At 37.6% G+C, this 26229-nt stretch overlaps 1 protein-coding gene across 2 annotated transcripts in view; it reads right to left on the bottom strand.

Moving 5' to 3' along the window:
- Window positions 1–26229, bottom strand: part of GAREM1 (GRB2 associated regulator of MAPK1 subtype 1) — a 76338-nt gene that overhangs the window by 29627 nt on the left and 20482 nt on the right. For both annotated transcript variants that reach the window (XM_070942323.1, XM_070942322.1), the window contains exon 2: window positions 23111–23251. In XM_070942323.1, the coding sequence (XP_070798424.1) occupies window positions 23111–23251 (141 nt within the window). The remainder of the gene's footprint in view (window positions 1–23110; window positions 23252–26229) is intronic.

Genomic DNA, 26229 nt, shown 5'->3' with positions numbered 1-26229 from the left:
TCCCCTGGGGGCCGCCAGTCGACACTGTTTGGCCGACGGCACCCTGAGGAGCCCCTCTCTATGGGAGCGTACTGGTCGGTGAGAGCCTATTGGTAGCAGAAGGCGGTCTCGTAAATACCCCGGTCCGATGCCATGGAGCGCTCTAAAGGTGGTAACTAAAACCTTGAAGCGCACCCGGAAGACCACCGGGAGCCAGTGCAGCTCGCGCAGGAGGGGGGTCACATGAGAGCGCCACGTCGCTCCCATAACCACCCGCGCGACCGCATTCTGGACCAGCTGGAGCCTCCGGATGCTCCTCAAGGGGAGCCCCATGTAGAGAGCATTGCAGTAGTCCAGGCGGGAAGTAACGAGAGCATGAGTGACCGTATTTAATGAGTCCCGATCCAGAAAGGGGCGCAACTGGTGAATCAGGCGGACCTGATAAAAAGTCCCCCTGGCCACAGCCGTCATGTGCTCTTCTAAAGACACCCGTGAGTCCAGGAGGACACCCAAGTTGTGAACCCTCTCCGTGGGGGCCAATGACTCGCCCCCAATAGTCAGTGATGGCACCAACTGACTATATCGGGATGTCAGAAACCACAGCCACTCGGTCTTGGATGGATTGAGCCTGAGTCTGTTTCTCCCCATCCAGATCCACACGGCCTCCAGGCACCGGGACATCACTTCAAGGGCATCATTGGGGTGGTCCGGGGTGGAGATGTACAGCTGAGTGTCGTCAGCATACTGATGGTACTTCACCCCGAAACCACGGATGATCTCACCCAGCGGCTTCACATAAATGTTGAACAGAAGGGCGAGAGGACCGACCCTTGTGGCACCCCACATACAAGGGGCCTCGGGGTCGACCTCTGCCCCCCTGTCAACACGGACTGCAACCGATCAGAGAGAAAGGAGGAGAACCACCGTAGGACGGTGCCCCCCACCCCTAACTCCTCTAGCCGGTGCAGCATGATACCATGGTCGATGGTATCAAAAGCCGCTGAGAGGTCTAATAGGACTAGGACAGAGGAACAACCCCTGTCCCGAGCCCTCCAGAGATCATCAACCAATGCGACCAATGCCGTTTCCGTGCTGTACCCAGGCCTGAAGCCCGACTGGAATGGATCCAGATACAACCATTCATCCAGGTACTGGGAGAGCTGTCGCGCTACCACACTCTCAACAACCTTCGCAATGAAGCAAAGGTTGGAGACTGGACAATAATTTGCCAACACTGCCGGGTCCAGGGAAGGCTTCTTGAGGAGAGGCCTCACCACCGCCTCTTTCAAGGCGGCAGGGAAGGCACCCTCACTCAAAGAAGCATTTATAATCCCCTGGAGCCAGCCTCGTGTAACCTCCCGAGAGGCCAGCACCAACCAGGAGGGACACGGGTCCAGTAAACATGTGGCTGCGCTCAGTCTGCCCAGTATCCTGTCCACGTCTTCGGGCGTCACAGAATCAAACTCTTCCCAGATAATACTCACAAGACCTGCCTCTGTCCTCCCCCCTGAATCTACCCAGTCAGAGTCCAGGTATTCCCGAATCTGAGCGATTTTGTCATCTTTTTTCAAGATGAAATCATACCACAGTAGAAAAAATAAACCCTTTCTTTTCTGTTTCTCTAACCATTTCAATTTATTGCCTTACCAGCATAAATATGAAAAAAAATTACTATTTTATTTCCTTAATTTTTATACTGTATGCTAAATATATGCAAGAGTCCCAACTGTAAAATTAAATATGCCTTTTTCTTTATATATTCTCCAACATAAAATTAAATAATTATCTATCACAATAAAAAGTGTAATAGAGGAATGTTCTCCAAAGCACTTTAAGTTATCTTTCTTGATTTTTTGCTAATAAAGAAAACGAGACTTATCTTTCCTAAAATGAAAATCATGTTATTTTCTTAAGGTCCTTAGGTCCACTTTTCATGCATTCTATTTTAAATGCCTTCTTTCTTGTCTTTTAATAGCAGTCTTTATAAATTACTGTAATAGCTTGGGGATAAGTGTTTACTTATTTCTCAAAAGGTATTAAGCATCAAAGAGCTTTACCGGTAATGGAAGTATTTATAGGACAAATAGACACTTTTTTAAAAATAAAAATAAAAATAATGTAGATCACAACTGCTATCAAATTAGGAAGCTTTCAAAGTTACTAACCTAATTTTACCATCAATAAATAAGAGCACCTTCAGCTGTTTCTAAATAAACATACTATAGATCCAAAGAACATTTACTTAGAAATACTCTGTTTTATCTGACATGCTCCTTAATACACCAATTCTTTAATTTCCTTTATGCAAAGTAAGGCAGAAAGTAGATTATATATACTTTTCAATTGAAACAGAATAATTATGGCATATTTGATCAATCACTACCAGACTGAATAGAAATTAGTTGACGGAAGGTTTTAGAGTGACATAGTATATTCAGGTGGGCAGAAAAGTCACTTAGGACACTAACCAAGAATTGTTCAAGCATAATAGAAATCATGTGCTATGAAGTTATCAAAAGTAGCAAAATTTACTTCAGGTTTTAAACATGCCTGGTGTATACTCTCAATTCCTGAGGTATTTCTTTTCGAATATGCAGTTAAGCAAGACTGAGCAACCATCCTATGTTATGAACTTGGTGTAAACTGACTGCAGAGGTTATATTCCAATCAATTTTTCCAATTATGTTTCATAATATTTCTAACAAGGAATTCTAGGAATGTTTTGTGTATATAAAAAGATAAAATACTGGGTGTGTGTGTGTAAATAAATTGGGGGAAGGTTCTATCTCAATATTTCTTAGTTCTGTTTGTTTTTTTATTGTCATTTCTGAATTATCTTTAGTACTTTGTTGTTTAGTGTTTATTTTTGGTATCTTTGTACTCTTTTAAAAAAAACTGCTTTGAAAATAAAATTGGAAGGAAAAACATGTTAAGGAAATTCACATATCTAATATAACAAAAGAGTTCTAAAATGCATATACTGTATAAGCCAAGCTATGTATTAACTCCCATGATATCTAACTTCACAGGGAAGATTTTCAGAAGATTTCTGGACAATGATATACATAGGGAACATCGTATTAGAGCTGGAATTCAGTTTTAAACATGTTTACTCAGAAATAAACTGCATGATTCAGCTGACCTTTAGTTATCTTTAGTTAGTTAAAGGCATGCTGCTTTAACCATCTCACATGGATTTTTACAGGAAAGATGCATCAGCAGTTCTCCATTAAGAAATATTAATCCAATGCTTCTGTTTTTTTAAAAAAAACTATGAGCAACAGCTCAAAAAAAGTATCCTTCCCTCCCTCCCTCTCTTCCTTCCTGTAGTGATAAAAAGAGGAACTGAATATATCTCATTTCTATTATAAATACAGTGTCTGCTGCTGTGGAGGAAAGAGGGAATGGCCTTAAAAGGGAGGAAGAAGAGGCAACAGTCAGGCCTACAAGGCCAAGGCAACAGTCATAACTATAAGATTTTGTTACCATAGCTTTATAATAAAAGTAGTACTGATCTACGTGGCATTGGTTTTCCAGTCTGGTTTACCTTGAGGGACTGACAGCTCCTTGTTATTATTTAGCCAATTCTAACTTTTACCTTTTCAATTTGCTCTCTGTACTAAGCAAACACATCCATTAAAAATGCAAATTATCCTCACTTCTCCCTAGTGTCTCTATATACAAACAAGAATGTGCATAGGAAGGGGGGAGGTTCAAAAGAATCAAGATGTTAGCCACAATTGTGATTGAAGTGTTACCTTTTTTATATGTGTCGGATTAACACCTCTGTGTACAAACCTGTCTTTTGCCAGAAGATGGCAGATAAGTAGAAAAAGTACTAAAGTGATGTGCTTGGTTTCCTTTCCCCAGCAAAGTGGACAACTGATATATTCTCCTTACATCAGGAAAATGAAAGGATTGTTACCCTTTGCTAAGCAATTTGAGACTGATGCCTACCTCTATTTGGTTTTCTTCTATGCTCTTGTCTTTATAAATAGCTTAGATCTTGTTCAGTGACCCTTCCAGCCCAATTTAACTTGGTCAAAAATAGTTTAATTATGACTCATTTACTTTGATAGTTGAGAATGCAAAGGATCTGCAACTTCTCGTAATAAAAGTCAAGAGGCAGAATGAAAAAAATGGGACTGAAATTAAATATAAAGAGCAAACTAAGGGCAACAGGTACATCAACCTGTTGATAATTTGACAATGAAGATATTGAAGTAGTGGATAATTTCTGTCTTTTTAAGATCAACCATCAGTAAAGAAAAAGCAGTCAAGAAAAACACAAATGCAGTAAAGAAATGCAATAATCAGAACAGTACAATAATGGTATTTCCTGTGAGATTCTAGGGAAGCAATAATTGAATTCAGAGAAGCAGGGTAGAAAGGATACTGACAGTTTTGAAATCTGGTGTCAGAGAAAACTATGGAAAGCCAAGAAAACAAACAATAGGTCATCAAATAAGTCAGAGTTCTCACTCAAGGTACAAATGACCAGGTTCCAATTATAGTTCAGACAAATTATGTGAATATTTGGCTCTCTGGAGAACACTTTAGTAGTGCTAGGAAAGGCAAAAGGAAAGAGAAGAAGATGACTAACATCAAGGTGGATGGACTACACTATTCTAAGACCAAAAGGATCAGGTTAGGAGCAGATTGTCATGGGCAAAATCTATGTGATTTCTTAGACTTGACACTGATCTGATGGCACATAATCAATAACTCTGTAGACCTTTCTTGAACCCCTTCCCTTTACCCCACAGTTGAAATATAATCCAGCTATTGGGAAGCTGGATTAAGGATCAAGGTAGACTATATTATTTCCAAGAGTGGCTCTTCAAATCTTTAATTTCAGACTTTGGAAGACATTATGATTTAAGATGTGATTATTCTAAATTCATTTTTGACCAAACTCTCCCTTGATTGAAAGACTTGGCAACATCAGTTGGAGAGGTATGTGGGAACGGAATAATGGAGAAGAAAATCAGACATGTAGGAGTTTGCAGGCCACATAAGACAAAATTTTAATTGATCCTATGCCAGGATAAATGTCTTAAGATGTTCTAAACGATATTTTATTTCGCCTTGTATAATACTCCGCTTTCATCCTAGGAAAGCACAACTCCATATGTTCCCTTTCTCATTTCCTTCCCCCACCATTACAAAGTCTCCAAGCTGAAAGAGCATGTGCATTTGATTCCTTCCTTCCTAATGGACTGTGCCTTTTTTCCTCATTTGATTAACCATCACTGAACATTAGTGTCTCTCTAAAGTATGTTAGGAAGTAAATTTGAAACATATCAAAGCAAACTGAACACAAGGAATGTTGGAACCCGAGAGGTTTATAAGCTGAAAATGCAGCACAACATAAAAATATTATAGGTTACTGAGCAATATTACATTTATTTCTAACTCTGCCACAAGTCTAAAAGGCAAGAATATGAACTATACTCCATTGGTAGATGTACTTGACCCCAGGGCCAAATACATACCTCAGTCTGATGTATTTTCATAGCCTTGGAGCAATAGAAGGTAGTGAAGGTGTGAACATATTAAAACAGACAATAGTATTACATTTTAATATTACTTTGTTTAAAGTTTTCAAATTCTGTTCCAATTATTAAAATTTTGTTAGCTGCTTTGAATACTTGATATATAAATTAATAAATCCTTCTCATTCATTACCAAGTGGAAGGAAACATCTGTAGCAAGAGGTTATTATACATATGTGGATACTAATATGATTTAGGATCAGTCAAGATTCTAAGTCTTGTGCAACTCTCATAGGAGTTTAGCAAACTTCTCATGAAGATACCGGTGGACCTTACTATCTTAACCTGCCTTTTTTCTATTTATTTTCATTCAAATTCAAAAAGGGAAGCAGGACTGTGATTTTCTTCTCTCTTGTTTAATACTAATTGTTGGAGGCTTTGAACATTGGTACACAACTCTAATCAAGATATGGAGGCGCTTGTGTTGTGGCCCGCCAGCGGCCTGCGCAGATTGTGGCTGATCCTGACGATGAGGAGGCTGGTGTGGTGTCACGCCAGCAGCCTGTGCAGCCGGTGCTCGAGTCGGACAGCGAGGAGGCTGAAGAAGATGTGGTGCCAGAGGCAGAGATTCAGCCAGGGCCTTCAGATCCTCCAGAGGCTCCTTCAAGTGAAGAGAGTGAAGTGGAGGAGCCTCTTCTCAATGCACGAGCACGCAGAGCTGCCAAAAAGCAGGAGTGGTTACTCAGGAGGAGGTCTCCTCAAGAGTAAGGCTTGGGGCTAATTGGCCACTCCCTTAGCCTATTTAAGTTTGCACACAGCTGGCAAACGTTGCAGGAAACAACGTGTGTTCGTCCGGTCGTTCGTTGAGCATTTGGGAGTGAATTTTCCTTGCAAACCTGGTTTCTAATAAACTTTCAAATTTTCTGGGCTAATTGCCAACTCTTGTAAGCTTTTATCTAATCTTTGGAATTTCTGGCAGACTGTTAAGGACATTTTTAGTAATAGCCTGCATTTGAAAAAGACTGTGTTTGTAGTAAACTAGTTGTTCGGAGTTTTGTGTGTGCTACATTTCTTGGGTTCCATAGCTGGGGCAGAACAGCTTGCTTCCATAGTAGCACTCCCTTGGTATACAGGTAGTCCTTGACCCAAAGGAGCTTTTTCTAGAAACAACTGGACTTTCTGGTTTTTCTTTTAAGATATTTTGCTTCTCATCCAAGAAGCTTCTTCAGTTCTTCTCTCTGAAAAGCAAAACATTTTCAAAGAAAAACCAGAAATCCAGCTGCCTCTTGAAAAAGCACCTTTGGGACAACCATGACCTGGATGACTAAGAATCTCCACAGAGAAGGTAGTCCTTGATTTACTACACCATTTGCATTTATAACAGCCTCGGTATAGGTTCTTGATGCCCCATAAAACATCTCTGGTCATTGTAAATGAATGCATTGCCCTCCCAGGCACGTTACCACATTTTGGGTGCTTGGCAACATGTTCACATTTACGATTGGTTACCAAGGACTCTGCAATCATGTGGTTGCTGTTTGCAATCTTCTCTACCAGCTTTCCAAGAAAGTTGGCAGGGAAGGTTGCAAGCGAAGGGGATGGAGGAGGTTAGTTAGGAGAAACCATGATTAGGCAGCTTCTAAACATGTATTGCTCTAATAAATACAAACCACACTAACCACACTAATAAATACAAACCACACTAACACATTTCTGAATTTTCTTCATTTACCAATTGTTTCATGAAGTTTAATAAGAGCAATGTTTTGTTTAACACACATTAAAATGAATACAATTAATAGTATTATTTCTAAATTTTAATTTTGTTAATTTCTTGCAAATGAGGAATTAATTCAAGGTTTGCCTTGAAGGAAAAGGAATTTTTAAAAAAAATCAGTTGAACAGATTTATATATTATATGAAGAATACTTCAATATTATTCTATACTTCCCTTCTAAAACATTAGGACAGCACATATTAAATATCAAATTTATATTCATTAAGATAACCTTTCTCCAGATGCTGGCTGAACTACATTTTTATAAACCTTAAATGACATGGCTAACAGTCAAGATTATGTCCGCATCTATCAGATTGAAGAAGTCTGCAGCAGGCATTTATTGGTTCTCAAATAAGACTTGATAAAGATAAAAGCCTTGGAAATGTGATTAAAGGACAACAAAGAATTCCCTACTGTCCTTACAAATTCTCAGAAGTGTTCTTCATTCTAGAAAGGCAGATTTGTTGGAAACTCCCCCTGATGGACATGAAGTATATCATTAGGGTGACAGCAGAACAGAAATAGTTACTTTTTAAACAAAAGTATGATGGAAAGGGAAAAATATTATATCTCTGAGTAACATAGCAACATATGCTAGAACTACACCAAACTATGAAGTTGCAACCTAAAATGGAAGAATTTAATAAAAACATTTAAAAACTGACATACAAAGTAAATGTCTCAGTTGAGTTGCAGACCACTGATTCCCAATAATCAAATTTGTTACAGAAATAGAGACTGGCCCAATTCAAAACACACTAAAGCTTGCTTTCTTATATATAACCCAATACAGGTAGTCCTTGACTTACAACAGTTCACTTAGTGACTGTTCAAAGTTACAACGGCACTGGAAAAAAGTGGCTTATGACTGTTTTTCACACTTATGACTATTGTAGTATTCCCATAGTCACGTGATTTACATTAAGATACTTGACAACTGATTCACATTTATGACAGTTGCAGTGTTCCAGGGTCATGTGATCATCTTTTGTGACCTTCTGACAAGCAAAGTCAATGGGGAAACCAGATTCACCTAACAACCGTGTTATTAATTTAACAACTGCAGTGATTCACTTAACAAATGTGGCATGAAAAGTCGTAAAATGGGACAAACTCACTTAACAAATGTTTCACTTAGCAACATAAATTTGGAGCTCAATTGTGGTCGTAACTCTAGGATTACCTGCACACATTATATTGGGAAAAAAGTTTTAATCCAATCCTGCTGGTAAAAAAATGTGTTTTCTTCATTTTCCCTACTTTGTCTCCTTTTTGTCCAGATAATCTGCCCAGGATCTGCCAGAACTGAGGTTGTGTATGATGTCTGCAGGCAACAGGAAATTTGGCAAAAAGTATGTTCTGGCTTTCTGCCAATGGGAGTATTTTAAACAGACTTCTGTATGGGGTGGAGGGATTTTATCTTCGGTTGGGATTGCTGAACTGTTGCCTCCTAGCATCTGTAGCCAATGTAAGTGATGGTGATTGTGAGAGATCCTGAGAAGATTAATCAACTACCTGGAGAATTACTAGATCTCTGCTCTACTTAAGAGAATGGTCCTGTGGGAGCCAACCACTGATTCAATGCATGAATAGTTTGTTCTTTTTTTGATAATGGAGGTCAAAATATCATACAATGATATAAAAATCAAGAGACAAATAATAGTTCCCTACCCTTGCCACTTACGACAACAAAGATGGAAATGTCAGTTTTTTTTAAAAAAGTTGTACCTTCCATAAACTGTAATTTGAAACTAAAAAGAAGAAAAAATAAAAAAGTAAGAGAGAAAAAAAAAAAGAAAAAAAGAAATAGATGCTGTTTTCTTAGATCAGGTAGACTATGTGTCAATTTCTGAAAGTAATTTCTTAATGTGTCTCTTTGGATTTAAATTTACTTCATGAAAAAGCTTAGTCAACAACAACATAATATATGGTAGGGAAGATGTCTCTGTGATTGTAAATTAGAATGGGTCCCCCCCCCACCAGATAAAAATAAATTAATTCAAGAATTAAACTGACCAAGACTGCCAAGAAAAAAAATGAACTCAGATAGCCCAAATAATAATAATAATGGAGAATGGCAGGAGGCCAATAACAGAACTAGAAATCAACCTTGTTGGAGAAGTGGGAGTGGGTGGTATGATAAAGGAAGGCATTTCCTCTGAACTTTGCCTTCTAATCCCAGAAATATAATACCACTGTTGTATGTTATGAGAGCAAAGAAATGCATTTTACACACTCAGTTTTGCTGCTGTTGATCCACAATCTCCACCTACTCCCAGGACTCATGATAAGCACTGGCTCAAGTTCATCGCTTAGATAGCTCTGAAAAAGGGAGGAAGAGATCACAGAATCGGAAAGGGCATTTAGGTCATAAAGTTCAACTCCGATTTGGTGCAGGAATCTCTATTAACTCTTTCCTAACCAAAGGCTGTATATTCTCTACTTCAAAATATCCAGTGTCACTTCAAAATCTCCAAGTCACTGTATTATCAGTTGCTCTTATAATGTTCTTTTTTCTAACTTCCAGAGGGAAATCTATTTCTTGTAAATGGCACATGGCTTTAGATATCTGATGAGAGATATCAATGTCCACCCACAGATTCATTTGCAGGTAGTTCTCGATTTAGGACCTGCTGCTTAGTGACCAAAGTTATGACCAACGTCCCAAAAGGGACTTATAAATCAATTTTGAAGTTCTGAAATTGTCTCCCCGTGCTTTGGGCACTTGGCAACTGGCCCACATTTACATCATTTGCAGTGTCTCATAGTCAAGTGACTGCGTTTTATAACAGTTTTTCCAGAAACCAACATTTACTTTCAGTTTCTGGCAAAACTCATCCCATTCATTTACTTAATAAAGACTGCACTCACTTTATGACCACTGCAAAAAAAGTTGTAAAATCATGTCCAGTCATATGGTGACCTGCTTTACAATTGGAATTGGAATTGCTAGGCTCAATTATGGTCATAACTCGAGGACTGCCTGTAATCTCAAAGTTAACTGTGGCCAACTTTTTTCATAGGACTTAGTTTCTAGTCCCCGGTCAGTTTCACTGTTATTGTCTGAACTTATTACAGTTTCACTGAGTCCTCATTAGAGTGAGGTGACTCAATTCTTCAGGTGGGGCTCACCAATAAAATTGAATAATTTCTTCCCATGATTCAAAAATTCTATAAAAGAGCTGCGGTAGTGCAGTGGTTAGAATTCAGTAATGCAGGCTAATTTCTGCTGCCTGCAATTTGGCAGTTCGATTCTCACCAGGCTCAAGGTTGATACAGCCTTTCATCCTTCCAAGGTCAGTAAAATGAGGACCCAGATTTTTGGTGGCAAATATGCTGACTCTGTAAACCGCTTAAGGAGGGCTGTAAAGCACTGTGAAGTGGCATATAAGTCTAAATGCTACTGCTATAGCTGCTGATTCAGCTAATTTTGTTTCTGCAGTGAAATCATGGTAGTGCTAAACCTTGTGTCACCTCTTAATGCTACATTTAATAAGAAACAACTGATTATCAAGTATTTGTACTTTCCAGTACAAATGCCCATTATGGACAATGGATTTGCTTAACAACTCCAGTGTTCGCTTAATGATTATGAGCACTTTATTTAACAACAGCCACAAAAAGTTCATAAAATCAGGTGCAGACATGTGGTCATCCACTTAATGATAGACATAACTTATAGCTGTAATTCTGGCCTTAATTTCAATCATAAATTGAGGACTACCTGTAATGTTCATTGCGATGTGAACAATTCCATACTGAATCCTGCTGATTGCCCATTATTTTCAATGTGTTTACAACTCAAAGGACCTTAATTACAGAAATTTAAGCTGAAAATATAGAAGCATGTTTTCTATGAGGATTGCTTTTCAATAGACACTCATTATATTTTTCTGTAGCTGTAGATGTATCTGCAGTCTGTGTTCCCAGCTCTCTTATGACATTATTTTTCCCCTTTAAAATCAGAATAAAAAAAAATAAAGCACCTGGGTTTTTTTTATCATTCAACTGAAAGACCAGCCCACTATGGAGTGGAGTCTTATTACTAATTCCGGTGCCATATGTTTTTCTCATCCAACTTGGTAAATTAATACTAGTTTGTTCTTTTATATTAGAAATGCAATAAAACTGGAAGTTTCTTGAAAAACTGGAATGACTTCAGTATCAACAAGGTGACTTTTCTTTTTAAGAATTTTAATGCAGGAAACCAACTGTGGCAACTGCTAGAGTTGCAAGGTACATTTTTATGGCCAGCAGACCCCACCAGCTCACTATAAGCAGCTTTTGGTAGAACTTTGAAAGGCCAAAACTTTCAGTATTTCTTTAGTTTCTCATCTATTATTATCTATTAATCAAGCAAGATCATAGTTTTTCCTCAGGCTCTTCCGCTCTATATAGTGTAATGTAATTTTTATTATAGTGACAAGAAGATAAGCTTTACTTAGACATTAATTCAAGTTAACTGAGAACACCCAGCACATTACATGAACACTTTTTTCAGAGTAATTTATTTTTCATTACTTGCTTTTCACAATGAAATGGAGTGCTCTTCCATACATATATACCAATTAGTTTTCTGTGACTGTATATTATGAATAATGTACACAATAAGCATTTGTTCACAAATTGCTCAAGCAGCAAGCTTCAGTTCAGCAACAGACATCGCCTGGTACCACAATTCAGTCACAGTCTGAGAAATCTATGATGTCAGTTGCTTTAATAAGTAAGGCTGACGTGACTGGCATTGGTTCCCAGACATGAACTGCTTTTGGTTTCCACAGGGAGGATGCTGATTGAGGTATTCCAACCACAGTTACCAGCATTTTCTAAACCTAGCCACACATATTTCTGAACATCTGTGCGGATGTTAAATAGAATGACTTAATCCAACAAGATAGATGATAGATAGATAGATAGATAGATAGATAGATAGATAGATAGATAGATTGATTTTTCAGCACCTTCCTCTTATAGCAGCAAGCCTCAAATATAGTACATACTTAACAGTCATTTTAAAAATCCTTCTTAACCAAATGAATATAATTGGCAACCAAGGACAGCATATACTTTTCCCTATCAAAATTATTTTGGAGTTCCTATGGAGACCATCATTACTACAATAATTTCCAAACTCAGAAGCCATCCCAACAAAAATCCACCTCCAAGAAAAAAGGGGAAATGCATGACAAAAGGCAATGATGGCTTACTGTTGAAATCTGGATAATCTGGATAAAATATTGTTTTTAAATTCATCTACTCAAGATATGGAGTAGGATCAATCTCCACACTCTTATTCTCTCTCCCTCCCACCCCACCCCACCCCTCTCTCTCTTTCTATCTGTCTCTGTCTCTCTCTCTCTCTCACACACACACACACAGATTAACCCAAAGATTTATGTAGCAAATGAGCATCTGCCATGAAAACAAAAATAAAGAAAAACCAGAGTCAGTAAATGAAAAAAGAATATTTGGGGATTAAGTAGAATGAAATAGAGAAAGAGCCACCAATGGTGGTAATATGACAAAGAAAGGAACCCGAAAAAGGTGTATTAGCAAAGAGATATACCGGACACAATCTGGAACAGAGCACTTGGCTATAAGCTGTTCCTGATTAATAGTCTGAAGTGTCAGGCCCTTGTGATACAGATAAATGGGAACCAATAGTCCACCTTTGTTCACTTCCTGAATCAAGGAGATGAATCTATTCCTTTTCCTCTCAAAGACCAACCACAAAAAATGTTAAATATATACAAGCAGCCAACTGGGGGCTTTCAAGATATGTTTGACCAGAACTCCAATTACTTCCAAAAGCACCAAGTTAGTGCAGGCTGATAATCTTTCAAATAGTTCTTTGAAAAGAACAGATGAAAGAAGAGGGAGAAAGAAAAAGTGTGGATATATTTTAGTTTTATAATTTTGTATCAATGGATAAGAATAGCAATAAGGCAAATGTAATGACAAGGATAAGCCGATCAACAGATGAAATAACAGAGGGTTACTTTTAGTAGCTGTGTTAAAGGCCCCGAAACAAGATGGCAGAGGAAGCAAAACGTTTAGAAGTTGACTTCTCCCCCATCCAAGGGCCATGGCAATCCTAGCCAGCTGGAACACAGCTGTGGAGTCTCACTCTTCCTCTTTGTCCCTCCCACTCACAGATTCTCCCTTCTTGCTTTTTCAAGCTTGGCTGTTAAAGTGATCTTTGTAGAAGATTACTTTGGCTCTCACACACAATTCCTTGCCAAGTTTTTGCCCTGACCCAAGTATTATTTATTTGACACAGAAATTATCCTTCTCACTTGGAGGCAGCAGAACAGCAGTAGATTAGCCCTGAAATATAATTCATATATGGAAGTCCCATGATGTTGCGGAAAAAAATCCCAAACTTCTGTCTCAGTAGCCAGCCATTTCTTTCAGTGGAAATTTGATTCCTATAACATTCTACTCAGTTACATTTCTAAGAAGCTGAAATGATCTGCTCCAGCCTTCCTCAACCTGCTGTCCAGATGTTTAAGATCTACTACTGTTCTTGCCAGCTAGAAACTGTTAAGTATTGTATCTGGGATAGGGGAGGGGACATCAGGAAAGGAGAGGCTAAAAGTAACAAATATTGTAAGAGTTCATACATAATATATTCTGTGTTTGTTAAATAGCTAAATTTACAATTAAGAGGAAACAGTGGTGGGTTGCTCCTGGTTTGGACCGGTTCACAAGAACCGGTAGTAAAACCGTCAGGAGGCTCCGCTCACTGACCCGGACGTCATCATAGGTGATCCGCGCAGTGCAGAAGCTTCTGTGCATGCACAGAAGAGCGCGCACAGAAATAGAAGAGCGCACGTGGGCGCAATGCAAGCCGGTAGTAAAGGTAAGTAGAACCCACCCCTGAGATAAAACCATATTTTATTTATTTATTTATCACATTTCTACACCACTCATCCCACCTAAGTGACTCTGGGCAGTTTACAATCAAAATAAAAGTGGTATAAAAATGCAACACAATTAAAACAGAATTAAAGTTAAAATTAAGATATTACAAGTTTAAACAGATGGTGTGACTACCCTCATGTCACAAGCCATCTCCCAAGGTCACATATTACACTCTGACCTCTATAACAGGTGACAGAGCTAGTTGGAAAGCCAGAAGAGTGGGGGCATGCTTCACTTCTGGGGGAAAGAGGTTCCAAAGGGCAAGAATGATGGAGATGTAGGCTTTCTTCTTGGATCTAAGCCAGTCAAAATACTTTAACCAATGGGATCTGCAACATACCTTCTTGCCTGACTGGGTGGAATGGAATGATGTGATTGGATTTGTCAGGTAGCCTAGTCCCATGCTATGAAGGGCTTTAAAGATAACCAACACCTTGAATTGAAAGCAAACTGGGACCCAAGGCAGACTGTTTAGCAGAGATGCTACAAGTGCAACCTTGGGAATGCCCAGAATTGCTCATACCACAACATTCTGCACCAGTCACAGCTTCCATACTAATTAAGAATAGCTCTACATAGACTGTGTGACTAAAAGAAGGGGTTCTCAATCTAGGAAAGGGTGTAATTGGCACACAACACAAAGCTAAGCAAAGGGTTCCTAGTCACAGCTACTACCTGCTCCTCTAGCAGAAGTTGCGTGTCCAAGAGAGCCTACAGATTACATACCAGTTCTATGGGCAGTGCAACCCCATGCAGGAATAAACATAGTAAGTTCTCAGGTAAATTCTCCTCCAATCCACAGCCAGTCCATCTTATAAGGGCTCATCTGGGCCCTATTCCCCATCCAGACCCACCCAGTTACCAGGCACAGTGAAAGAACATCTACAGCATTGCTTACTTGACCTGGGACAGAGAATACACCTGGGTATCATCAGAATATTGATATTCTTGATATTGATATTCAACCAGTGGCAATGGATTATTTCATCTGAGAATCCATTTATGGAGATATTAAAAAGGAGTAGAAAGAGCACCAAATCCTGTGGCACCCCACAAAGCTGTGGCTGTGGGCACAACCTCTTGCTCCCTATCTACACTGATTGAGACTAGTCTCGGAGGAAGATGGTGAAGCAGCACATAACTCTGGCCTCCATGTCCAACTCCCAAAGCTGACCCAAAAGTATACCAAGGTCAATGGTATCAAAAGCCATCAAAAGGTCAAGAAGAGCCAGTGTGCATGCACTATACTGCCAGAGATACCCTGTTCCTGCCAGAAGTCATCAGGAAGTTACTGTGAAAACTTCATATGGTAGTTATCTTGAACCAATCAGCATCACTACTCTTCTTCAATCTATGTCTGACATACATTCAAATTTAGCTAGCAAATTAGAAGTTGCAAAAGGAGAAATTTAGAAATATTCATAAAAGTAACATGATAGGACGTGCACTGATTGCATATCGGGTACATACTTCCAATATATCCCGAGGCATTATGCTATGCAAGAAAGAAAACAAGATATATTCTTTATGAGGTTCCCAAACTGTGCCATAATGCTCCAGAGTGCCACAGTGAAGTCACAGAGGCACTGTGGGATATTTTAAATTTTTGCAACTCCATTTACGAAGATGGGTTTTGCAACATCCATTTGTGACGTACTTCTTTGTGAAGCCAGGTTTTCGCTAGTTGCTATGAAAAACAGCAAGTATCAAGCAAAAATCAATGTGGAACAAGAAACAAGGTTCAAAGATTTGAGAAGCTGTGCATTTACACAACAGGCATATAGAACCTGTTAGTAAAAAAAAATGTGGTTATTTAAGCATGATATAAAAATATTATTTTCTTTTAATTTATCTAGATTTTTTTCAACTGACTGCTTTGTCAGAATTTAAATAGTTATTAAGTTGTTTGGACCCAATTGTTTAATAAACACGAGTGTTAGCAGGTTGTTTTTTGTTTTTATCATGAACTGAAAAAGTTTGGGAACTTCTGCCCTAGAATAATGAACACCATACTCATGGACAGTCATTTCCCATCATTCACTTCAGAAACTGTAAGAAATAAGGAAGATTTGATAAAAGTTACTGCTGAGGCCATTGATGCAAACATAATGCCATTTGTTCTTAAGTTCAATGAAAGATAATGCTCTGAAACCAGGGTGGGTTCTACTTACTTTTGTAGTGGAGCCGCGTGTGCGCACTCGCTTCGCTTGCTTGCTCTTCTGTGCAAGCGCAGAAGCATTTTTATGACATCGGGGTCGGTGGGCGGAGCCTCCCGCCGGTTTTACTACCAGTTCTATAGAACCGGTACAAACCGGGGGCAACCCACCACTGCTCTGAAATGCGGGAGGCATATTTCTCACATAATTTCTAATCTCAGGATTATATGTGTGTGTGTGTATTAACAGTGGCATAATTGATTATAAACAAACAAATAAATAAAAAATGAAGAGAGACATCTTGTGACAGACCTTGCCCTTATCTGGCAGCAAGCCCAGCTCCAGCTTTTATGCGTCTGGAATCTAATGCAGAATTTGACTCCAGATGTTTTCCAAACATATGTACATGTATAATTTAGAAATTCTATAACAAAAAACCAGATATAATCAACAATGGAACAAGTCTATAAACAACATGTACACTCCCTTGTTGGCCTTAAAAAGAAAGCAGCCTAATTCCATCCACTGTCTTAAATGTTAAGGTTTCTGAAACACACACACACACACACACACACACACACACACACAGACACACAGACACACACACACACACACACACATGGAGGGAGGGAGGGAGGAAGGGAGTGATCCATGTAATATTCTACCTCAGAGCAACCTCGGCACTATTTAATTTCAATCAGTATAACTTTTCTACTCTTCAGCAACAAGGAGAATAAGGATGTAAGTTCAACTAAAGAGCTCTAGTCACATTCTTAAATTTCCAACATGAATAGAGAATCGAATGAAACACTCTTAAAGCTGGGTTGTCTCTAAGTAAAAGGATACTATCATCTGTAATGGCTGAAGCTGGTTTAGTAACAATAAGTGCTGCTCAAGCCAAAAAGAACCACAGCATAAATATGGAGAATATTCATCACAGTCTCAATATTGGGGAAGAAAAAGTCAACACCTTTTCAGAATAGAGAAAGAAAAAAATGTTAAAGAATTAAAGCCTTCATCCCAATTCAAATCCTATAAAAGACGATGCTTCTAATGAACTGAGCTGAAGCTTGCAAAAAATGTATGCCTTTTAACAAAAGTGGTTAGTTGAAAGAAGTACTGCTGGATTCTTCCTGATTGTTTGCCATAGTAAACTCACACGGTTCTCCTACAAACATGGGCACTCTTATATAAAGGGCTTGATAACTGTATTTTATAGTAGGCAGATTTTTGGCACATCTTTTGTCTCTAATAAAGCAAATTATCTAGATATTGTAAACTGGAAATTTCTCTTCTTATATGCTCTTGAACGTCAGCCTCAGTTTAACAGCTGTGCCTGGCCTGAAGACTGACAAAATCAGTCACCCTCACACAAGTCTGCCTTGGGACATTAAGCAGATAAATAGTTGTTTGTTCAAAATGCTGTGTACCGATAGTAAACATCCCCTGAACTATTTCACAACAAAGTAATTCCCACACTAGAATTTCACTCCTTAACAAATGTGGACAGTGGATACAATACAAAAAAACCCAAACAAATGAGGCTTTACATGCAATATTTTAGATTTCATTTTAAAGTGTGATTCTCATTAGAGATGTGGAATGACTAAAGATGCTTTGGATTCACTGTGGGCACCCTCCAGAGGTGGTATTCAGCAGGTTCTGACCAGTTCTGGAGAACCGGTAGCGGAAATTTTGAGTAGTTCGGAGAACCGGTAAATATCACCTCTGACTGGCCCCGCCCCCATCTATTCTCTGCCTCCTGAGTCCCAACTGATCGGGAGGGAATTGAGATTTTACAGTATCCTTCCCCTGCCACTCCCACCAAGCCACACCCACAGAACCAGTAGTAAAAAAAATTGAATCCCACCACTGGCACCCTCATACTTGTTAGCAGCTCCTGTAATGAATCTTGCCCTTTTCTGGGATTGCAAAGTAGCTACATGGACTCAGGGAAATATATGTTTGAGTTACAAAGGTGTTAAGGAGGTGGCAATACTCGACTGCATCCTATCAACATATCCATAATTCCACCTGAACTCAAAATATTTTTCTAAACCCTGTAACTACAGTGCCAACCCAGGAAAAGGTGTCGCTCCTTTTAAGGAATTCTCAACAGGCACAGTGAGGGTAGGTTCTGAAACATCTTGCCTGTTTTGCATCTGGCTACTACACAGCTTTAAATACTTTATCTATTATCTTAAGGGAACAAATAACATCAACTTTAAGTACGCTAAATTGCATTAGATGAATCTTTAATTTTTCATTACCAATGGTAATTTTTCATTACCATTACCAATTATATTGCATTGGCAATATAAAACAAAGTATATGACATTTGGTTTCTCCAAAGAAGTGTCCAAATGATAGTAACCTAAGGTAGCTAAGGATACCTAAAATAAAATATAAATCTGCCAGCACCAAAATATATTGAAAAAAAGTAATTGTATCCAACAGGCAGTCAGGAAACACAAAGCACACAGTCCTGCTAAAAATGCAATTTCTATTAATTGATTTTTTTAATAAGAAAAAATAAAAACCATCTCCTTGGTTGATCGGTTAGGTTAAGGGGTAAGTACCAGTCAACATAAGATACTATCTTATCTATTTTTGTGGCTTTGAGATGAAAGATGAAAGTGTAGGTAGACCAGAACATTTGAAATGTTTAAGTTTATTCTGCTCAGAATAAACATTTTTGTCCTGTCATTCCAAATTAAGCCGATTTGTTATGAGTTTGAAAGAAATCACATTGTTCTGAAAAAAGAAGTAATATGTAATAGTATTTTTTTTGCACTGTATCTTTACGTGTTTAAGGTACTGATCTAGAAAAACCCTTTGTTTTAAATTTAAACTTGAATTTAAATTGAGATGATATACATTGTTTTAAACAAATGTAAGGTAATTTATTACATTATTATCAAATTATAAAGACTCTTGGTGGAAGAACTCTTTAAATAGACATTTATTTAAAGTGTGTTATTAAGATATTGATGTACTGCCAAATCCACAAAGACTCTGTGGATTTACAACATCCCATATAAAACCAAATATATAAAATAAATCAATTATGAAAACATTTATCAACACTGATATCTGCAATCCAACAACCTTAGGCATTAAAATGCTATGGAAAAGTTCCGTCTTAAATGCCTCCCTGAAGACAGAATTCGTGATTTTCCAGATGGAGATTATTGCACCTGGGTGAATCAAAGATTCAATATTACTTCCTAGCCATTTCCCTGCAATCCACATGCTGAGAAAACCTCAACAGCCCAATTCAAGAAGAATGAAGAAAAAATGAAACCAGTTCTACTGGAAGAAGCTGGTCCTGAAGGTACCTGGGTGTCAAGCCACTAAGGGTTGTGTAGGTTAAAAGCAGTTTTTCAACTTCTGGTCAGAAGCTTACTGAAAACCAGTGCAACACGCAGAACTAATCATAATGTGAAAGCAATAGGCAGGCACTGCATTTTACATCAATGGTACCTTAAGGTAGTCTTAGTCTGCATAGACAGTCTATAGTAAGTGAATTGAAGTAGTCAGTCCTTTAAGTAATAAGGTTAAGAGTTACTCCCATCAGGACCTCCAGATCCAGGAAGGACTCACGGAATCTGGGAGAATAGCACTTTTGTTGGTAAGTATTGCATGCACATCTCCTGGCAGCCAATAAGACAACTTCCCTGCATCTTACTCCCAGAAGGAGAGTGGGATTTTCTTAAACAAGACCACTGGAAATCAATCTCCTTATACAATAATGGATACTAAATACTCCATTGTCAATAGACACTGATATTCCAAAACCAATCTTGCACTGAGGTCTAAGAACTCAGGTTAGCATTCTGCCATACAGCAAGATGCCACATGATCCCAATTTAGTCCTACAACCCAATTTCATATAGAGGCATTCATAGCCTATCACCTCTAGAGAAGGGCCCCTGGTCAATATAAGATAGATTGGGGTGTTTTAATCTGTCTGGGCCAAAATGATTTAATTTGATTTTATCTGTTTTTAAATTTTTTGTATTTATGTATTTTATTGTTGGCTGTTCACCGCCCTGAGTCCTTCGGGAGTAGGGCGGTATACAAATCAAATAAACCTAAACCTAAACCTAAACCTAGAAAGAGCTCTCCCAGTCATTCCTTGCCTTTCAATCAGGCCAGCAAGTCTTGAAGTAGCCTTACTCAAGCACACATTCCCAGGGGACCCAATGTTAACTTATGGCATAAGCCTCATCCAGCTGTTCAAATTTGAGGCAGGAACTGTCAAGACTCTCATCAATTGCTGGTAGTCCAGACTTAGTGGTTTGATCTTTTCTACCACATTTGCTTTTATGCAGCTCTTCAGAGGATAGAGTTCTTTGGGGAGAGGCGGGTACCAACCACAGTCTCAGGTCTCTGGTTTGCTGCTGTATCAACCAGTCTTCAAATTTTCCCTTCTAATACCATTTCTCCTGATGGTAAATCCAATCTCATCTCTTTCTCTTTCTCCAGCCACTTCCTTCTGCCATGAAACTTAACCTACCCTTACTCTTTCTTCCTGCACAATTTCTCCACCTGTAATCTGTAATCTTCTAAAACATGGTCTTTTTTGGAATTACTGATATTTTTGCCCTTTATTAAATAGTGGGAATACAATATTTTTATTGAAAGATAGTAGAAAAAGGGTGGGCTGCCATTTGAATGTGTTTGTCTTTAAGAACAAATGCAGAGATATATATGGCTGACAAAGTTTATAGTAGTAAAAAAAGGCTCAATTGCCTAAGAAATGAAAGAAAATTAAATCTGTGGGAGGACAGTGCAATAGGTCTGCCTTGAAAAGGAACCTTTGAGCACTGGATTCCTGCAGTTTGCTAGAAAGAAAAGATCAGGATGAACTTTAAGTAATGTAATTAGTACAGAAATGGTATGCAATTTACTATCACTGAACAATTTTTTACAATCCCAGGTACACCTTTGTCTGTGGTTGTTGAAAATTATAACAAAATATCCTTCCACTTTGAAAGGAGAAAACTTAAAATTGTAATGTATACCCTAAAAAAGGCTTTTTTAAAAAAGAAAGTCCAGTCTTATTCCATAAACCCAATAAAATTTTATAGACTGCCTCCACCCTATCTGCATTAGTCACCCCACAAATATTAAGGACAATCAAAGTACACTGGAAGAGGCTACCTACCCAATACTTGTTTACAACAGAACCAATCAATAAATATATGTCCTCTGCTGACACCTTTTCCACAGTTCATATGGAGAACTAATAGAAGAAGGGTACCATGTCCTTAGATAAACATTTTAAATGCAATATAGCTGGATCTTGACCATTTTTTACAATGACCTCTGATTGCTGTGCAATAATTTTTTTCAAAAATTTTGCTTCCTGAAAAACTTTTTATGATCAAACTGAATCACTTATAATTTCAGAATGATAACATTACATAGGAATCTTGAGAAAAATGAATTAACTTTTAGTGATTATAATGTATTTAATTAAATAATGTTTCTAGCACGTGTCAGAGTTCCAGAAAGTCCCCAACTCCAAGTAAAAACAGCAGGAGCTCAAGAGGGCTAAAAGTGTTTTGCTGCTGATTTTTGTGTGTACTCAATGTCTAATGCATTTCATTGCAGGGTACAACAAGAGCCTGTCAACATTGATGGATTCCAGTTTCCATGACACCATTTTCCCACTGTGGCAATGTCCTGGTGAAAACTTTCACCACGAATAATATGAATAATAAAAAATAAAATAAATGTTCATTGCTGGCTACATCTAGATTTTTGGTAAAGGAGGCTAAGTCTGAATGCAGAAAATGAATATTCAGTGACATATTGCACTTCAATGTCTTATATGCTGTAAGAAGTTTGTCAATCAGCTGAATGTAGTTTGGTGCTCTGTAATTGCCAAGAAAATTCTCAAAGACATTCTTGAATGCTTTCCAGGCATTTTTTCTGGCCCCATTAACAGATCTTCAACCCATTTGTCATTGATGATGTATCTGATCTGTGGACCAAAAAAAATGCCTCCCTTAATTGTGGCATCAGTTATTCTTGGAAACATCTGTCTCAAATAACAAGAATCTTCCTTGTTCATCACCTTCACATTTTTTATCAATCCAAGTTTTATATGAAGTAGAAGCAAACATATCTTTCTTGGGTCAACAAGTGTTTCATATCTCATGTTTTTCTGTCCTGGAACCAAATTCTTTTTTATATAATGCAACTCTTTTGCAAGGCTGTCTCATTCACATATATAACAACAGTGCTTGGTATATCTGAGCTGCATTCCAAACAGTAGAGCCACACTACTTTTAGATCTCCACAGATATTGGATGATTAATGTACTGGATGTGCTTCAACAACAGCTCCATGTTTTAATATGTTTCTTTTATATATGCAGCCTATTGCCAAAAGGTACTGAAAGTGTACATTGCCACTTGTAAAAACAAATTTCTATAAAATGGTGGTATGTGATAGGCTAAATCTGAGTTTATGTTCATATTTAATAGCCCAAAATCTGTAAGATATATCCATAAGTGTTCCCGAAGCAAAATTTTGTTGTACGTTGTAATAGCTTTGCATAAGACACATACTATTTTCTTTCAGCAGTCAGTGAAACTTTTAACAGAAGCATATCAAATATTTCTGCTGTAGAGATAAACTACAGTATTTCTATAGATCTTATTTTGCTGAAATTGTTGTCATGGTTTCTTTCAGGGGTAGTCTTTTTGTAGCTGATAAACTGAGCTATTCAGTTTTCTGAAATCCACAACTGAAGCTACACTTACCGGCATAATGCACTGGAATTTCTATCTTCGGCCCTATGACGTAATGGCCCTCCTCTAGACTATGAGCTGTAATAGTTGTCCACTGTCGGCATGAATGAATCAATAGGTAATCACTCTCTCGAAGACCATCTATAGGTTCTCCTACAAAAAGAGATTAAAGTTTAAGTCATATTTGATTAATGATGAAAGTAAATTAATCTTCAACTATAATCCTTTAGGTTGTACACTGTAGAAACTAAAATTTGAGCTCACAGTTTTATCTAATCTAATCTAATCTAATCTAATCTAATCTAATCTAATCTAATCTAATCCCTGCAATAGATATATTACAAGGCCACTTCCTGTCAATTCTGCCCTGCAATCTACAATATTAGGCAAAGCTGAATACTCTTTGAGCTGTTATAATGATTACAGAATTTACAAGAAATGCTTTATACACTGCTATGCATTATTACAACTAAGTTGCTACTTTGCAAGTCAGATATATCTACAGTTGCTAAAAATCAGAAACATGATTTTCTTCCTATTGAGGAAATTGTACAACTGTAGTAGAATCTCTAAACTAGATTTGAAATTTAAAATCTAAACTAGACTTAAAACTAGTGTTAAAATAACTCAAAAAACGAAGCAAACCCTCAAATTTAATAAAACTAAACTAAATCCTCACAAAATATTGATGGAAAGGAACAATAATAGGGCCTATGCCCCTATTCTTTCCCCAAAATATTAAATAAACCCCAGCCCATAAAAAGATGCTATCTGTATATGATTGGGTGGATAAGTACCTTTCACCTCAATCCAACCATCTCACTAAGTCTTTTGGAAATAGAATTAGGAAAAATCCACACTGAGCTTTCAGAGGAATGATGGGACATTAATGAATGTCACAACAGCAGTCAGATTAGCATACTTTATGTACGTCTTCAGCTTCTATTGAAACCCCTCAACTTTACGTCTCACTCCCCACCCTGCCCCTAGCAAAGAAGAGGATGCAAAACAGGACCAAGGATACATTGAGCCAAGGTAAATTCTAACAATCCTTCTGTCACTATACAGTGTATTGTACTAAGTAACCATTTTTATGAAAGTGTAGATTGTGACATAATTTTTTTTAATAAATCAGGGTCCTTTTTCCCAGAAAAATTTGTGTGTGAAAAAATATACTATATTTCACCAACTCGGGAAACTACAAAGAACCATGAAAGCCTTCTCCTTTTAAGTACTGCAGTTCAAAGAAAGCCTTCATTGTTACATCATGTTTTTCATACATATTGAAATATAAATATTAAAGATCAATATTAAATATAATCTATAAAAGGGGAATTTAAAATACACTGTGAATCAGCTAGCAGAACCTAGTTTCATTTGGAAAATAGCATTATTTTGTATCCAATTTGGTCCTATACAAACCAATTAGTTAATTTAATGTGACTTAAATTAGACTTACGGGCTTATGAAACTAATAATACAGAGTCATCCCCATATCATCAGAAGCAAACATACTTATCAGAGTTCCCAACCTCCCGAACATTTTCATAGAAATTTATCAATATATACCTATTTGTAAAGGTACAAATATATACCTCTTTTAGGTATATATTTACATTATCCGTTTTCATCCATGAAAATTCATTGCTATTCTTCTTAAAGATCCTTCAAAACTAAAATGGTTTCAATCATATTTACATTTAATTTTAGAGAAAATTATATTTTCCTATTCTTTCCTAACTTAAAAATTATACATCACAAATTCCTGTTTTGTGATTCAGGCAGATAATTTTTGGTTGTGCAACCAAACACCGTGGTTGTTTGGTTGCACAACCACGGTGTTACTGATGTAGTCCAATATAATTCAGCTGTTTCCCCATCTGTTTTGTAATCCATTTTATGTGGGAACCAGGTCACTGAAGACTATGATCATGGCAAACCTATTTGTATCTCCTTCCTATTCACTGTTGTTGGGTGGCAAACTTATAATGTGTGGTTTCAAGTTGATTACCTGCCTACATATAATATTTTCACTCTTTCTGGTAAAGAGAAATTCACAAATTAATGTAAGTCTATACTTTGTTATACAGTATTTCTATCATTCTCTTACTTTCCTTTTTTGAAAGAAAAATCCTATCACTCTGAACCAGAAGATTCATCAAGCTGATGCTTCATCAAGGAGGTTCTACTCAGCTAGAATGTATTCTGTTGAGATAAAAGGAATTCTATCTGGTACAGATAGAGGATCTGAATTACCCCCCGCCCCAATAAGGAGCACCAGTATCAAAGGGTGAAACCTAGGCAGTCCACCCCATCTAAAAGTCAGGAGAAGTCTTCTTGAAAGAAAAGAGCCAGACCTCTGCTATTGGTTGGGATGCATTCATACACATGAACCTTGCTGGGATTTAAGAGATCAGGCTATAAAACTCTTTAAGTCAGGCTTGCGGGCTGCTAAAATATATACCTGAAACTAACTCTTTAATCTTTTAATCTCATAACCTTTCTGTTTTGACCATGCTCATATCATGATAAATCTTGATCTTAACTTCTCCGAAGAATCTAGGTCTTTGTTGAAGTGTTTGTGAAGGGAGGGAGTTGTTCATTATGATTCATCCACAAATTGCAAACAAAGTATGCAGTTTAGTAGCTATAGCAAGATTCTGCGTGTTTACAATTAGGATTCACATGTATAGCTGAGTTTTCTATCAACGGCAGTTTCCCATGTCATCAATTCCACAAACACAATAACTTTTCCAAATTAGTAAATGGAGGGAGCATTTGAAGATTTTTTCCCCTCAATATTTTATAAGACAAAGTATTTGTCTTAACAGCAGTAAGAAAATACGTCTACAAATATTTGAAATTTGGTGTAGATAGATGTGACCAAAAAGAAACCGTTTGAAAATATTCCCTTTTTAGGTGATGAGACAAACAGATGAAAGGCAAATGATGTTCTTTGGATTATTTGTGTAAAAATTCAAAGATAAGCTCAATTAAACTCTTAAAAATAAAAGTAGAAATATTTTGCAAACAATTAAATTATTATTTGAGGCCTGTTCAGTATGGCATTCTATATAATTACAGGTTTGGAAAAGATTTGATTTTTCATATATGCTTGACTAAGCACAAAT

Source organism: Pituophis catenifer, unplaced genomic scaffold (genome assembly GCF_029215685.1).
Source record: "Pituophis catenifer annectens isolate HBS135680 unplaced genomic scaffold, rPitCat1.0.hap2 SCAF_3, whole genome shotgun sequence".
In the NCBI taxonomy this organism is placed as follows: Eukaryota; Metazoa; Chordata; class Lepidosauria; order Squamata; family Colubridae; genus Pituophis; species Pituophis catenifer.
This window is presented reverse-complemented; position numbering and strand designations above follow the sequence as displayed.